The sequence below is a fragment of the Mya arenaria genome, chromosome 12 (assembly GCF_026914265.1).
Source record: "Mya arenaria isolate MELC-2E11 chromosome 12, ASM2691426v1".
In the NCBI taxonomy this organism is placed as follows: domain Eukaryota; kingdom Metazoa; phylum Mollusca; class Bivalvia; order Myida; family Myidae; genus Mya; species Mya arenaria.
Window position 1 is genome coordinate 22,516,216 of NC_069133.1, and position 18,224 is coordinate 22,534,439.

Below are 18,224 nucleotides of genomic sequence, written 5' to 3' on the forward strand. Positions count from 1 at the left end.
CCTAAAAAATAGATTTGATTCGGGTTACCCGACTCTACCTACGGAATAGGCCCCGACCCTAACGTTTTTATAGTCAGTTTGAAAAAAAAAATAAAAAAAAATATATATATTTTTTTTTTAATTGCTTTTCCCTTTGTAGTTGACAACCTTAAATGCTTGTACAGAAGATAACTTTAACACCATTATTCAATGATGAAAATGACTTTATTATACAAAGCCTAATAAAAAAAAGCCTACCTACCCTACCTATTTTTGAAAAGGATGTAACCCTTACCAAACAATTTTTTAAGGCCTTACCGAAACAATAGATAAAACAGAAGATGATTCTCCAAATCTGTCGCGCCTTTGAGTTGTTATGACTTCTCCTGTATCAATTCAAGGTTCCAATATATAAAGACACATACCTTTTCATAAACTTTAATAATTGCACTTAAAATGACACTTAATTCAACATAGTTATATGAACTTTTATACAGTTGCAATAATTTTTAGATACTGTATCTATTTAACGATGGCATATAATATTATAGGAAATGCTATGGGTGTAGTTATAAATTGAAAGAAAAAATTAACAAACTTTCAAAGTTTAACTTGAGTATAAAAGAGCATGTTCCAAAGTTATCCGCTGAACCATATATACCATAAACCATAAGTTAATATATATCATATACCATATGTAAACAACATATGTAGCACTCTTACACAGTTTGATGTTAAAGACCGAGATATCTTATTGAAACTGAGTCCAGGCTATTTGTTTAAATGAAAAATTGTTCGTAAATAACATGGTACATGTATGTAACTTGTTTAAAATCTTTGACATATAACTGACATGCATTGTTCTAAAATAATTGATAATTAAAAATCGAATAAAACCAATCACGGAAAATGTGTATAATATTTACTGAACCCCTTCTTTATTAAAGGGGATTTGATTGTGATTCAAAACATTAACAAAAGCAAAGACAATGCAACTGAGATAAGTATTTACATACATTGACATGTATGTATGTTCACATTGTTTTCAATTCTGGGGTCATATTCATAAATCATCTAAAGTCATTTCCAAACTTAAGTCGATTTCTTAAAATTTTCATAGTCAAAATAAAGAAAGGTATCAGTGTTTTTAACATTTAAGTATATTTTTGTTCAATAAGGTCAATCAAAATAATGTATTTTGAAAATTCTTCATTATTTATTTCATATGACTGAAGAGATACTTAAATTAGGAAAGTTACTTCAGTTAGGAAATGACTTAAGAATTTAATGAAAAACGTTCATTTGAACATAACATAAGAACATTGTTCAGAGTTATGACAAACACTTCCATTAAATAGTTTCATATAAAACAGGGCAATGAAAATTGTCTGTCTGAACTTGCATCTTTCACATGCTCTTAACATCTCAAAATTAGAAAGGGATCTGTACTGATAAGTACTATGAATGATGAAACACCCTTCATTTGACCCCAATTTCACACAGCAAATGAAACAAAAATCCTGGGAAGAATTCATAAAATTCAGTCTATGTTTCTTTGCTTCTTCTCTCAGAGTTTTCTCATAAATCTCATCATTTACAAGTTGTCTAATGGAAAAATACTGCTTCCAAGACATACCTATGCAAAAATAAACCCGAAAAAAACATTTTAACAGCAAACGCTTTCACTGCATCAACAGGCTAATTAAGTCAAACGAAATAACCAGGCTTGTATTATTAAATATGAGTTACAGATCATTTCCTTTTTTTAACCTTTGCGAATCTCTCAATGTCTCCGTTCTTCACCATATTTCTCCACTTATCCTTAAGCATAACGCCTGTGCGCTCTGTGCCCATATATTCCTTTATTTGTGCCCATTTCCCGACACCGAGCATGACCGTCGCATCGTAAAACTCCTCCATCTCCTCATCCGTCCATTTCTTACGTCCACGTGATGTTGTTGATAGCGTTGAAATTCTATTAAACTCATCCTCAAGTTCATCTGAAAACAAGCATTGATGGTTTTTTATTTTTACATCACTGATTAAAGCATGTATCTGGTATTAGCCTGTCAGGCAAAAAAAATAATGCAATAAACAGCATGTTACAGTCTACAGAGTTATATTTTTTATAACCATCCAGTTTTAAAAGGCGCACAATAAAGGTTGATTCACATATTTTTAATGCATCATTATCTTTAACTCATTTGACTAATAATAATGCATTTATTAAAGTAAAAAATATAAATTTGCATCAATCTATATTGTGCGCCTTTAAGCTTTTACTAAATTTCTTTTGACAGTTCCTTTTTACTGAATTTCAAATGTTTTATTAATTTAAAACTTGTTGTTGTTGCAGTTTTTGTTGCTGTTGTTGCTGTTAATAAAACACTCACCATTGACACAAACATCACTGGAATCACTGCTAGAGTTTAAATGTTCGCTTAAATGTCGGTCCACGCGGTTCTCCTGTCTAGACCTGCCTGACGGGCCAGCTTTCTCAGCATGTCTAAAATACATAATACAAATGTACAGTGGTAATGGATTGTGTGGCATTGTCTATAGCACAAACCTCAATGATAGATATTTGTCCTTTTTTGTATCAACCTACTGCTAGAGTTAAAGCTAAAGAGTTTTAATAGGGTGCTGCACCCTTTCTTTTTTAAGTAGCACCTTTCTGCTAGAGTTTAGCTATAGACTTATAGAAGGGTCCTGCACTCTGTCCTTCTTTGGTAGCACCCTTCTGCTTTAATAGGCTCGTGTTTTAGAAATTGTTATGGGAGGGTGCTGCACCCTGTCCTTTTTATGGTATACCCTTCTGCTAGGGCCTTAGCTATAGAATTATGGAATGGTGCTGCTCCCTGTCCTTTTTATGGTATACCCTTCTGCTAGGGCCTTAGCTATAGAATTATGGAATGGTGCCGCTCCCTGTCGTTTTATGATAGCACCATTCTGCTATGCTTTTAGCTCTAGAATGGAAGGGTGTTGCACTCTGTCCTTTCATGTAGCACCATTTTATAGATATAGAGTTATTCCACCTTTAGTCCTTTTTTGGAGCACCCTTCAGCTAGGAGTTACGGAAGGGTGCTGCACTCTTTCCTTTAATGGAAGCACTAGCACCCTATGATATATAATATTTTGGGAATGAAACATTTACACACGGAGGTGTGTTCTACGAAAAACAAAACAAACATGCATCTAATGCATCAATTCTTTAACAACCCATTGACCAAGAAACTTGTTCAGTACTTACAAGTCAGACTTTTTCTTCTGTGGTGTGGAGGACCTTGATGGTTTCCCTGGGGATTTTTCTGGTGATATGAGGCTCTTGTAAGTTTTTCCATCCCTCCTAAGTTTCTTATTCGGAGATTTGCATTCATCTGAGCTAGACTTATTCTGAGGTTCATTTCCCAGTCCACTGCTGCCTGTTGACAAAAATGTTTGTAAATGGTTTGAGTTTTGTATAAATACTAGGGATGGCAACGAGTATCCGAGTACTCAATCAATCATCTGAGTACCCGAGTACCAAATCACTACTCGAGTACTCGATTTTTTTTTTTTTATAAAATTCACGAAATACACGTTTTACAGACGTAAGTAACAGATCTGGCGTGTCCAATGAGACAATTTATGGTCCCTCTAATCCCCGCTGTGACCAAAACTGACCCTAATAAATTTATTGACAGTTGTTGGGAGAGTTGCAAACTGTCAACAAAGGGCCCTAATTCGCAAATAGCACTGGTGTCAATTAGCGAAGTTTTGATAGCGGGACATCTCCAACTCAATTGTATTGTTCACCAATTAGAAAGTTTTCACCAAACAATGGACGGTGATGTGCGAATAAGTAGCGACCCTTACGAGCAATGGTTCCTTAATGGGCGTTTTTTTGCAATGATTTTCACAATTGATTGGTGGATATCGTAATTCAGGAATTATGCATATTAATGAGGTAAACAACAATATTTCAGTATGAAATACTGTATTTTAACTATTATTTAGTAGAGTAAAGAACTGAACAATTTTATAAATAATTTTCGTTCATTGTAATTCTGAATGTTGTTTATTATTGAGTGTAGTCTCGATCATCTAGACTCTATAATATGATCGGAGTTTTACTTTTGATTCATATTGTAGTACATATGTACGTATAAAATGAAAAGGACAAATTAAAAGCATGAAACAACATTTGTTTTCTTTTTTTTTGATTTTTCTGTTTATGTACATAATGACAGTCTTATTTAAAGATGAAAATGGCCAATATATCGACCAACGCACAAATTACATGAACGATACATGTATACACGAACTTGTCTTTTCCAAAAACCAATTCAAGTTATCAGAGTAATCAAGTACCTGAGTACTCGATCGGAAGATTGTCCGAGTACTTGAGTACCAATTTTACTACTCTTTACCATCCCTAATAAATACTATCAATTATAATAGCAAAACATGTTCAATACAATGAAAAATGGCCATTTTCAAACAAAACATTTAACAACGGTTTGTTTACAATTATTATAATCTTTTCAAATATAAGATTTTTTGACTTCACAATGAACTGATAATCATTATCTAACCAATGAACTCCAAATGTGACCTTAACTGACCCATAGCATGAGCAATTAACAGCCAAGACAAGCCAAAACACATGGGATTTTGCCAGATTACTCTTAATGTACATGTAAGACGTTTGACCAACATACAAGGGCATGCAAACTACACGCCATCATCTTATTGTGAATATTTGTGCCAAATTATGATACAATATCCTAAGTAAGGAATAGCCAAGTTACAGACTTTACTAGCCAAAATACAGACTTTAACCAATGACCCTTGAGTGACCTTGACCTTTGACGTAAGGACGTGGGTCTTGAATAAGACATGCTTTCTTCTACTGGAAAACATTTTCGCCAAAATCTTTATTTTGAAATCAGTTTATACAATGCAAAGTTAAATAACAGCAGGACATCAAACAGACAGACTCATACAACTGCTGAATCACCCTGTTGGCGAAGCAAAACTGGCTTTTAGAAACACTCGTAAGAAAACAGTCTGAGAGCTCTCCTGATTTCAAATTTGAAGCAAACTGGATTGTCAATACTAACAACCAAAAGCAACTAGTAAACTTATTTCAGGTCATCTTTTTGCTAGTTTGATCATACATTGTAACAGCAATTTGATTGTAATTGTTGGATAATTATTGACCAATCAATAAACATTTTTGCTTACTTTGACAAAGCATTTACCAGTTGTGTTCTTACAATTGGATAAAGGAATCAGTCAGCAATACCCTTTGAAATTATTTCAAAATCTCATAGGGCAACCAGGCACCAACATTCACATTATGATTAATGGAGTAATAAGAGAAATAGTTTATTTGTGGGTTTGACTCCTTAACTGATAAGCCACACTTACTCGGCTCCTCTTGATTTTCCCCAAATCTCTCCTTGTTCTGAAATGAAAAAAAAACACTAAAAAAATAGCCCTTTTTAAATGTTTTTGTTTTTAAATTAATTGGCCACAAATTTCACTGGTAAAAAAGTGCCAAACTATCTCTAATATATTTATATCTGTACCGTAATCATTTTTTGTTTCAATCTTTTTAATTTAAAATTATTGGTATTGTAAGTCAAATGAGTTAAGCACGATTATGCATTAAAAATATATATTTAAAAAAAAATATTTTTTTGAATCAACCTTTTATTATGCGCCTTTAAAAGACCGAAAATAAATTACAGATAGAAATATGGCAGTTAATAGAATTTTGGAACTTTACTCCACCTGAAATGCAAATGTCCTACCAAAAACAATCATTACAACTGCACAATAATCTAAAGTTGAAATCTCATCAACCTGATTTCCAGATTAGTCCTGAACTTAAAAACCCCTAGGTAGAATCATTCGGTATGAGAAAATACTAAAACATCCATTTTAAAGATATGTCAAGCTAGATGATACCTCATTCCACAGTTTTCTTTTTTCTTTCTCATTTGAAGTGTCATGTTTTTTTCCAGCCTTCCCCTTTTCTGTGTCACTCGTCGTGGAATCTGTAGAGTTTTCTTTTGATCTCGTCCTAAAACAGAGAACAGGCAGACGTAAAATCCACTCTTACACTCCAAATGACAAAATTATTATTATTTTTTTAATTACTCAAAAGGATAAATAAATATCGAAAAAAATGTTTCATATGAAGGATACTTTAATTTGAAAGTAATGTGCATAAGACACTTTTTTCTACATTATGAGACAATCCTTGATCAACGTAAATATTTTAGAACCCACCAGTCATTCGATTTTTGTGCGTTTTTAGCTATAAAAATATACTGCATTACCTTGTGAAAGAATTACTGCCTTGGTCAGCGTCTCCACTGCCCCCCTTGTGTGGACACTTGTCTAAACTGTTGAGTGCCTCTTCCGCTGCCTACAGGCATGATATATATATATATATATATATATATATATATATATATATATATATATGAAGTTGTATATGTGAAGTAAAAAGATTGCACTCAATGTTCAATTTCCTATCTAAATATGTATTACATTAATTCTAAATTGTACATCTTTTATAAGCTTTTTTTTTTTCTTTTAACCATTTTGGGAATAGGGTCAGTCGGACAGGGCCTTTTACATTTGTCACCAGGCATAAACATTTAACATTAGGTTAATGGAATTATCAGAAAATAAGCTTGTGCGTTGGACTCTTTAACGTCTGAAGTCATCATTATAATCAATACATATTTTATACTGCAGTGTTCCAGCTATTCCTAGAATAGCAGGGGGAGAGGGCCCCACTGCCCTTTTCTGGACCATTGCTGCATTATAACTATGCTCCTCTGTGCCCCTTAGTTTAACATAGTCGCCTTTGATGATTATAGCATACAACCTTGTTAACAGCTTTGAACTATATTTGATATTCATAGAACATACTGTCAAGTAAAAAAAATACATATAAACATAATTTTGACAGTGAAGTAAAGATTACAGCTAAGGGATTCATAACATACTATTAGTATTGAAAGTAGTAATAACACATACACAAAATGAATTGAACATTTGCCCTTGCAAGTTAAGCAGTGTCGTAGAAATGGGATGGGAGCAGGTAAAATCACCTGGCAACTTAAGAATCCTCACCAGATACTTTTGCTTAAACAATGATTCTTAATTGGAGTATGACAGTGACAGCTACAAGTGAACTCAATGAACCTTATGTTAGTCTATCTTCATCCTGTACACTCTGTGTACAGGATTTTTTTCATGTGAAAATGTGTTTCTGAATGAAAAACAAAATCATGAAAACATGATCCAAATGACATGTTGTTTGCATTTCAAAAAGACTAAAATTCATTTTTGGTTGGGGGCTATAGCCCTTCGAAACCCAACGACCCGGAAAAGGGAAGACCCCACGCCTACTTAAGTGATAAACCCTTTAACTTTGAAACATTTGTTTACCCCTGATTAAGGCTCATAAATACTCTACACCTCTAATTAATGCTCATTCAATGGCATAATTACTATCAACTCACAATAATGAGGGAAGGTCTTCTCAAGGTTGAGGGTATTTTGTTGAGGAATTTCAGGATTTTCCCAAGAAAATCTGTGTATACGTTCTTCTTCACGGGTTGGGTAGAACTGACCATGTTCTTCAGTCGCCGCACCGTCTTCATAAGTTCCTACAGCCAAAAAAGTTTGATTAACTGTAAGGTTAAAAAAAGGTTTGTTTTTAATTACCCAACCAACCCTATTTATTTGCTACTGATTGAAATTGTTCATGCCTTGAAAAAAAAATCCCAACTGATCCATATCTTTTGTGACATGTTACCAGAAATTTACAAACATCTTTTTAAGCCTAATCAAGTTATTTTTGAATCAACAAGCCTGAATTTTGTTCACATTTCTTTTGCTTTAAAAATTATAACAACCCCTATTATGTGCATTGTAAAATCAGAATTATGTGCAATGACTTAGGCAGGTAAACATATATGTACATACTCTGAACTGGTTCTTAATGTAAGCACTTGATTAATCTTATCTCATGAAATTCACTTCCCTCAATAATAAATACATTCCTGCTGTTTTTAGTCTTACCAACTCTTAAGTTGTCTTAATCAACCTCTTTTCACCTAAGTCTTACCAACTGTTACATTGTCTGATTCAACCTCTTTCGCCTTAGTCTTACCAGCTCTTAAGTTGTCTAATTCAACATAATTTCGCCTAAGTCTTACCAACTGTTACATTGTCTGATTCAACCTCTTTTTGCCTAAGTCTTACCAACTGTTACATTGTCTGATTCAACCTCTTTCGCCTTAGTCTTACCAACTCTTAAGTTGTCTTATTCAACCTCTTTTCGCCTAAGTCTTACCAACTCTTACATTGTCTGATTCAACCACTTTTCACCCTAGTCTTACCAACTCTTACATTGTCTGATTCAACCACTTTTCACCCTAGTCTTACCAACTCTTACATTGTCTAATTCAACCACTTTTCACCCTAGTCTTACCATCTCTTATGTTGTCTAATTCAACCACTTTTCACCCTAGTCTTACCAACTCTTACATTGTCTGATTCAACCACTTTTCACCCTAGTCTTACCAACTCTTACATTGTCTAATTCAACCACTTTTCACCCTAGTCTTACCAACTCTTACATTGTCTGATTCAACCACTTTTCACCCCAGTCTTACCAACTTTACATTGTCTGATTCAACCACTTTTCGCCTTAGTCTTACCAACTCTTACATTGTATGATTCAACCACTTTTCACCCTAGTCTTACCATCTCTTATGTTGTCTAATTCAACCACTTTTCACCCTAGTCTTACCATCTCTTATGTTGTCTAATTCAACCACTTTTCACCCTAGTCTTACCAACTTTACATTGTCTGATTCAACCACTTTTCACCCCAGTCTTACCAACTTTACATTGTCTGATTCAACCACTTTTCACCCTAGTCTTACCATCTCTTATGTTGTCTAATTCAACCACTTTTCACCCTAGTCTTACCAACTTTACATTGTCTGATTCAACCACTTTTCACCCCAGTCTTACCAACTTTACATTGTCTGATTCAACCACTTTTCACCCTAGTCTTACCATCTCTTATGTTGTCTAATTCAACCACTTTTCACCCTAGTCTTACCAACTTTACATTGTCTGATTCAACCACTTTTCACCCTAGTCTTACCATCTCTTATGTTGTCTAATTCAACCACTTTTCACCCTAGTCTTACCATCTCTTATGTTGTCTAATTCAACCACCTTTTGCCTAAGTCTTACCAACTCTTATGTTGATTCAAACATTGTTCACCTAAGACTCACAAGCACTTACTCTGTCAGATTAAATTACGGATCACCTAGGACTCACAAACACTTATTTTGTCTTATTAAATAACAGATCACCTAGGACTCACAAACACTTATTTTGTCGGATTAAAGAAGGGATCACCTAGGACTCACAAACACTTATTTTGTCATGTTAAATAACGGATCACCTACGACTCACAAACACATATTTTGTCATGTTAAATAACGGATCACCTAGGACTCACAAACACTTATTTTGTCGGATTAAAGAAGGGATCACCTAGGACTCACAAACACTTATTTTGTCATGTTAAATAACGGATCACCTACGACTCACAAACACTTATTTTGTCATGTTAAATAACGGATCACCTACGACTCACAAACACTTACTCTGTCGGATTAAAGAAGGGATCACCTAAGACTCACAAACACTTATTTTGTCTTATTAAATAACGGATCACCTAGGACTCACAAACACTTATTTTGTCTTATTAAATAACGGATCACCTAGGACTCACAAACACTTATTTTGTCGGATTAAAGAAGGGATCACCTAGGACTCACAAACACTTATTTTGTCATGTTAAATAACGGATCACCTACGACACACAAACACTTACTCTGTCGGATTAAAGAAGGGATCACCTAAGACTCACAAACACTTATTTTGTCTTATTAAATAATGGTTAACCTAGGACTCACAAACACTTATTTTGTCTTATTAAATTACGGATCACCTAGGACTCACAAACACTTATTTTGTCTTATTAAATTACGGATCACCTAGGACTCACAAACACTTATTTTGTCTTATTAAATAACGGATCACCTAGGACTCACAAACACTTACTCTGTCGGATTAAAGAAGGGATCACCTAGGACTCACAAACACTTACTCTGTCGGATTAAACCATGAATCACATTAGACTCACAAACACTTACTTTGTTGGATTCATCCACTGTTCCAAACTGCCGATCAAACACAGCCTTGGCACGGTCCTGCTCATCTATCCTTAAGCATACTAGCACAGACTGTAAATAAAGGATAATGAAATATTTTCAGATCTTATTCATACGCAGAGTATTCTAAAAAGAAATATCTTTGGTAAGAGTATTCTAAAAAGAAATATCATTGCTTACAATGCTTTTTAATATGAAACTGTTAGTTGTCCGGTTCGCGCAGTGGTTAGCCCACTTGCTTCTCACCGAGGCGACTCAGGTTTGTTTCCCGGTCATGTGGGTTTACTCCGGGCAATCTGGTTTCTCCCACAATGCAAGACCACACTCTCACAAGAGTGACTTAATCATGTCTTTCTTCACAATTGTTGTAATATAAATAATGTTTAAACTAATATGAAACATTAGATTCACAATATCTAAATTCATATCAATTTAGGATTCACCAAATGGTCTGACGAAAAGCAAAATACAAAAATTTGATTATGATTGTCTGGTAGATAGTATTTTAATACAGTTTATACCGTGATGTATTCTTTAAAACTCACTATCCTTATTAGTAAATACTTTTGAGACTTATACGATTACAATATGTTTCTACATTGGCATAGAGTTTTGTAGTGAGAAAATTTGACAATCATAAAATACAGTACATTGTGAGTGCTTATGAGTTATGACATTGTTATTTACGGTACATATTGCACTCTGATTAGATAAGGCCAATATCAATTTATTGCTAGATTTTCATCCAAATTTTATTTAAATAGGGGTGGGGGTGACATTTTATTTTTTTATTTTTGGTAAATGACTGTTTAACCATCAATTTTGTGTTCATACTCTTTCATATATTGCAAAAGGGGGCATAAACATTTTTTCATGACAAACCATAAACACGGTCCTAACAATTCTCTCTTTTAATAGTGAATGTTATATATCCAACACCGTCTCATCTTTAGTGTCATGACAATAAGCTTCTTAAATGCCATAGTAAAATAAGCATAGAATAAAATTTCTGTGCTGTTCTGTTAAACCTTTTACCTCTAATTGGATTATATGAGTGAGCTCGTTGCCCTCTGCGACAATATCTTCATCAACCTGCATGTTGACTAGCGCCTTCCAATGTGAAATGAGATCTTCAAGGGGCGTACAACTTGAGAGAGAGATCTCAGAACCATCGTCACTGTTTTCGTGCTCCTCATAAACTATAGTTGGGTCTGATCCATCACTTAATCTGCACAGCACCATCAGAAATATAATCAGTTCATTTACTGTATCCTTTTTGTTGTATGACTGGTTCATTATTAGCACTGAAACATAATTATCTTTTATACAAACATTGATCGAAATAATATTTTTTGGCCCAAAACTTGTCATATAATCTCTGTTTTGTAATAATGACTAACATTTTACAACATGGCTGCCACTCAGCTGAAAGGGAAATGGGGCTGGGGCCCTTTAAAAGGGGAATGTATTCAAAATACCTTTTAATAAAACTAACAGGAATATTTCATATTCTTAACAAAATAAGGTGTTACATCTGAAATGCTGTGAAATATATACATTAACAACATTCACATAATGGTTCTAATCAGGTTTCTTACATCAAAAAATAATAAACCTTAATCAACCAGATCATCACAACAATTTGATATACCACCACTGTCTCAATCATTGAAATTAGACTTTTGGATGAACAAGCCCAAATTCATATACTATAGCTTGGCATCAAATGTTTGAAAAAGCCCTGCTATATAAAATTCAGAATTTGAGCAGGCCTGGAAGATATTTTATCAGTGCAGGGCTTGCGGGCTTTTGTTAATTTCTACCACTGCTGTCTGTATGTATCAATCGATCAAGAAACCTGTCTCAAAGCTGAGCAATAACTATGGGAAGTAAAAAATTATTGACAAAATACAAATTGCAACAAAACCGAAAGCAATTCTAAATTCAATGGTGAACACCAGCAGAAAGCTAGAGTCATACATGATTTTATAAAAGCCATGACAGGCACATGGAACCAAATAAAGCCCAGTAAAAAGATAAACAGTACACAATAATCAACATCGCCTCCTAAATAACCTCTTTCTGTGAAGAGTGAAATGGCCCAATATACAACCTGCTGCACTTGTAGAAGCCTAGAGCCTCCTGACCAGATCAAAAGATATCCTAAAAAACCCTGGATAAAGTGTGATGTGTGCAACTCTTGGTGGCACTTAGAATGCTCTTTTCTAAGAGTTGAAGATTTAAAGAAAATTGATAAGCATAAGATTCTGCTTCCATGCGCACAGTGTATAATTGAACACTCCTCTTGGATTCAGTTTGAACATTCAAAAGACAGCATTTCAAACAAGAGATCATATATAATTGCTGAAACCCAGACATATACAGTACCTACACCAAACTTCATTCCTGTTGATAACCCTATCATAAAAGTAAAAACAGAACATTTCAAAAACACCTTAAAGAGGAGTCGCACATTCCAAAGCCCTGTCAGGTGAACAAGCCTATGTACAATATTGGATACAGAGAGGCACACAGACAATTACGTTATAATAAGGGATGCAAACGTATATTCGAATATTCGATCAAACGTTTGGTATTCGAATGTCAAAATAGGTATTCGAATATTCGATGTTTTGTTGTTGAATAAATATAATAATAAACATATTGCCTACAACTCTGTTGTTGTGTTTAAAGTTTGTTTGTCTTGTTTTTACAACGATTGGCCTATACTGCCGGAGGTTTGAATGTGATGACAATACACGAAACACGTGTCATAAAATTATGTCATTTTGGGACATATCGTCGGGTACTATAAAAGTCCCTGTAATTTGACAATAACTGGCTATAACATAAGTGACACAAAAAATAATTATTTTCGGTAAACTGAAATGCCTTTGCCAATTAATCAATAAACTATTTCCCAAGTTGGTTTGTTTTTTCCATAGTTTAATTTAATAGTACAGGTCAATCCCAGAACGAGGCTGCTCGTCCTACGGAAAGACCCTCCATTGGCGTATTAACGCCATTTGACCAGAAATCCATCTAAGTTCACGTTGTTTACAAATATGAAGGCACAGGAATATAAATAAAATGATTTTGCTTTTTTCTTTGTTCCTAATTTGTAACTTTTTGTCTTTCTGAAATGAGGAATTTCAGAGGCTCATTTCGTGAAATTCAGGGTCGGCCGCGCTTAGTGGTTACAACAAAGTAGGGCTTAAATGCCCGGGCTATTAATTGAGCGAATATTATAATAGTTAACTACAAGTTTTAAAAGATGTAATTTGGCAATCGAATATTCGAATATTCGTTCGAAAAAATTACCAAATATTCGAATATCAATTTTGCCATTCGTTTGCATCCCTAGTTATAATTGATGGAATAACAGCGCCATCAGATTTTCAAGGCAGCAGAGAAATCAAAAAGAAAAATAATTAAACACAAAAAGGTGAAAGCAAAACATGCTTATCCCTTATCAAGAGGTGGAATTGGAGTTCACACAGACAACCAGGGCGACAAGGAAAGACTACTTCAAAGTTGGCCAGAGGGCTCATTCAAAACAAATACAGATTCATTGAATATTCATGAAAACAAGGTTAAACAATTGTGTGTCTTTAAACATGTTCCAACAAACATACAAGTAGACTCAGAAGGTAAAATGGTTATTACACAAACATTTGTAGCAGCAAACTTCAGGTGCCCAAGATACAGAGATACACATAAATCCTTGCCAGTTGTAATTGTAGAGTGTGAGTCTTTTGAAGACCAACAATAATTTTTTCAAAGTAATTTCAAAGTCGGAAGAAGACAATTTTGGTACAGGCATACAGAAACAAGAGGAATATTACTACAAGGTGCTTCCAGTGCCAAAAGTTTGTACACATAGCTGCTATCTGTAAAAATTAATTTCTGTGAAAACTGTGCAGAACCACATGTACATTTGTACACTCAACGAGTAAGACCCACTTTCCGTTTCCCTCCGCAGATTTTTGCTATCGCGGCCAACATAATGACTTTATCGACTGTCCGCATTCCTCAGAGTTTGAACTTAAGGCCCTCGGAGGATGATCAGTCGACTGAAGAATTACAAACTCGGCATTCCTTGGAGGGGTTAACTCCGCGGACACTAAAAATCTATGCTAAAGTTATGTTATTTTATTAAAATTTTCAACCGATTACGGCGGCTCCAGTAAATTGCCTTTATTCTTTTTCCTCTGCCTGTTTTGCATGAAGTTAGCTTACCACAAGAATGCAGTCGTATTTCACTAGTTGCACATGCATCTTATAAACGTGTTTTTGCTAATGACTGATAAACACATTTTATTTAGAAATTCTAGGTTACACATTTTCGGAAAATCAGAAGGTCAATCACGCATTCAAAGTTCACAGCGCATGGTTTTGAAGGCCTTCTTGCCTCGTTTTCTGTGGAAAATTCCATTAAACGTCATAGCTATTTTTAACCACCAATAATAAATAGTATATTCCACATTGTATTGATCACGCACTTGACATCTGAGGTCATGGTTCAGAATCGTGTAAATAGTCAGCTGCTCTAAGATGCAATAAAATTAGTGGCAATACTTTAATTATTCAAGACAATATTCAATTGGCGTTTACAGACATAAATACAAATTAAACGTTGGTATGTGTAAGAATCTTTTACGCTTAACAATGTGCTTAAGCATAAAAATAAATAGCTTCTAAACAAGAATGATTTCTTGATTATCTGATTAGACTCGGAGTATCGCCGTGGGATCATAAAATCGGACGATTCTCAACGCTATCGTTCATATTAAACTCTGCGGTAAGCCAGCCACTCGGAGGAACTTGGGGGGATTTTAGCGAGGGCAACAGTTTTACCCTCGGAGGAAACCCGCGATCATCAACTTTTTCCCTCGGAGTGACCGAGGAAAGTGGGTCTAACTCGTTGAGTGTACTGTAGGGAAATGCAAAATCAAACGAAAGTGTAAAAACTGTTCTGGTGATCACAAATCCAAGCTTTAGTCAGTGCCCAGCATTTCTGAACCTGCTTGAAAGATTTAAAAGAAGAGATTAAAGATAACAATAATAAAGACTGTACTGGTAATTAAGAAACAAAAACTAATTATGTAAACTTAACATCAGCTATCCGTTTAGTGTTTTAGCTAAAGCGGAATGGAAGGGCGGCCCGCCCTGCCCTTTTTTGACCCCGCCCCGTTGCCCCTTTTTACAGGCCCTGTCATATTTTTCACGCCCCCTTGCGCCCTCTGCCCATTCAGATCGTTGTTTATCACAAAGTTACGCCCTAAAAGTATTTCATTGGTCAATGTCTCCGTTTCCTAATCTGTCACAGATCAGTGCGTGCTAAGGCACACGACCGTCATCACTGCGGGTCGGATTAACGGTAATTACCGCTTATAATCAGGGTGCTAATTGCTGTTCATTATGACACATTATTCCTTGTCTGAGACATCGAAGTTGTACCTCTAAATGTCGATCTTTGATGCCGATGTTGTTACAAATTTAATAAATTTAGCCATTAATAATCAGTAATCTCCTAATCACATAATTGGGTCGTCTTTCATCCAATTATCGAAACGTCCCATGTTAACCAATCAGAGAAGACACTGGTCAAATTATTAAAAGTTTGTTAAATTGCGATAGAAAAAGCGAAGAATTGATGAAAAATGTTGTCAAGCATTAGTAAACAATTGATACTTGCAGTGTAAAAACTAGGCACACTTTTAAGAACATTGTTTCGTTTGAGCAGACGGTCATTGAAAAACAGACGGTGGCGCTAAGAAAATCAAATACTCAAAACTTCATGACCAATATTTGAAAGGTTTTGTGTTGAATGTTCATAATGAAAATTTGTTTTATAATCTCAAAACTTTTTTATTTGCTTTATATAGCGTTTACTTACAGTATTTCCTCATTTGTACGATGTTTAAAATTAGAAGATTTGGCGAGTCACCGCCATTTTGTCATAACATTTTTCGGAGTTAATTTCTCGATTTTCTAGTTCTATTATTAAGAGTTAGTGAATTTTTCATGAAGGATAGAGATTTTAAATGTCATTTTGTTTTAAAAGGTCAGCAAATTGAAATTTATTTAACCAAAGACAAGTAAACAACAGCAAAGCTGAATGTGACATTCGTACCCTATCCTGATCGTACCAAAACAAGATTCGCCCCCTGCACTTAAATGTTTTTAACAGCTCATATATAACAATAAGACCATTCTGATTGTTTCAAATGGTATTTTTTTTTAAATGTCTTTGTTTTTATTTTAGACGCTTTTTGGAGGTAAACTATACATTGCTAAAAGGAGACTCTAGACAAGTACACTTTTGATAGCCAAAAACTAACACGTTTTAAACATTCCATTTAGTAAAAGCAATCAAAGTAAATGTGAATTTTTGTGGAATGGCACAATATTTATCTCAGGTTTTACAATAAGTATCTCTACTCCTTAAAGTCTCCCCACTTCTCCCTAATTTGACTGGTGGGAGAAGTGACTTCTCCCCAAAAAATCAGTCTTGTGAGAGCCCTGGTGACAACAACCCGAGATGTTAAAGAAAGTGTCTGAAGTGAAAATGAACAAGAAAGAAGAATCAAGAGTATTCTGTAGGGATATTACTACAATATGTGCATGAACATGCATGTACTTTGATAAGGTACATGGTCGTTTTACAACAATACAAAGCTAATATTTTGCGCATTGTTTTCCAATTTAAGAAAGCACCATGCCCTTATTTTGGCCCACCCTGCCCTTTTTTTGGCCCACCCTGCCCTTTTTTTGGCCCACCCTGCCCTTTTTAATTCCTGGTTAAAACACTACCGTTTAAGTGACAAATTAACATGTATCATGTATTAAAAAAGCACAAATATAGCAATTAGAACCATGCAATGAGAACAGCAATTTATTTTGTCAAATTCACAAGGAGACCATAGGCGACAACAAGCCATTCGGCATACCCGAAAAATTCAATAAAACAACAACTCATTTGTTCACAACTGAATTGCCGGGGACGTAGTCCAAATAATTGTACGTTGACGGATCTTTTTTTCAGCCAAATCAACCAACTCCTAAGTGGTCACACCCGGCTAAAAGATCACTGGGCAAAACAGACACCAGACCAAACAGACAACTGTTGCAGTGTCTGCCAAGTTCCTGAAACCATAGACCACTTCTTATTCCACTGTAAAAAGTATGATGAAGCTAGAAGAGGACTGGAAGAAAGAACTATGCAAATACTATACAGATATTGCATACCCAAAGCAGCAATTACGTTGGGGTTATTAGCGGGTGAAATAGAAGAAATAACGAATACCTGTGCGAAAGAAGAACTGATGGATTCATTAAGCTTATATCTGTCAGAAACAAACAGGCTATAAATATTTAATTTTATAAAAAATAACAAAAAATAATTCCTTTTTAAAAAACACACAACTTTCCAAAATTCGATGAGTCCAAAAAAAAAAAAGTAACAAGAGTACAAGTACATAGAATAAAGCACAAAGATGATATCGGCAAAAATATTCGATATAGTACATCGAGACCATAGGCGACGACGACGCCATAATTCGACAAACAACAACAACAATTTTAGATTGTGTTCACTGTTCACTACCTTTTTCAGTAATTATGTTTTTATCTGTCTACTTATTTACAAAAACAGCGATAAACAATATTGATGATATCAAGAAATATTACTACTGTATTAAAACATTTAAATTTATTTTAACACAAATCGAATACTGAATTTCGGATATCAAACTGACGTTCGGATAGCGTTTTCAAGTACTAATATAACAGACGTACTTGCAGTACCTTCGACTAAACTCATGGTTTGTGAAGATAATTTGTGGTTCTCGTTGAACTCTTTGAAGATTTCATTGGCATAATATTCCAATATCCATTCATTTACTTTCAACTGTGCCGCCATTTTGAAAATACCACAACCACAACCCTATTGAACCACGTAGAGTCAAAACGGTAAT

At 34.7% G+C, this 18,224-nt stretch overlaps 1 protein-coding gene across 2 annotated transcripts; it reads right to left on the reverse strand.

Moving 5' to 3' along the window:
* Positions 1 to 139: 139 nt before the first annotated feature.
* LOC128211774 (telomeric repeat-binding factor 2-like) lies at positions 140 to 18,174 on the reverse strand. Of its 2 annotated transcripts, none has more exons than XM_052916823.1 (10): positions 18,055 to 18,174; positions 11,281 to 11,549; positions 10,228 to 10,317; positions 7,506 to 7,652; positions 6,309 to 6,397; positions 5,935 to 6,049; positions 5,392 to 5,428; positions 3,230 to 3,401; positions 2,373 to 2,485; positions 140 to 1,979 (listed from the first exon to the last, which is right to left on the reverse strand). In XM_052916823.1, the coding sequence occupies exons 1-10, from the start codon at positions 18,167 to 18,169 to the stop codon at positions 1,732 to 1,734; spliced, it is 1,395 nt and encodes a 464-aa protein (XP_052772783.1). In that variant the 5' UTR covers positions 18,170 to 18,174; the 3' UTR covers positions 140 to 1,731. The 2 variants fall into 2 exon arrangements, with proteins under 2 accessions (XP_052772783.1, XP_052772782.1); XM_052916822.1 differs by having other exon boundaries at positions 18,046 to 18,174.
* Between the last annotated feature and the right edge of the window lie 50 nt (positions 18,175 to 18,224).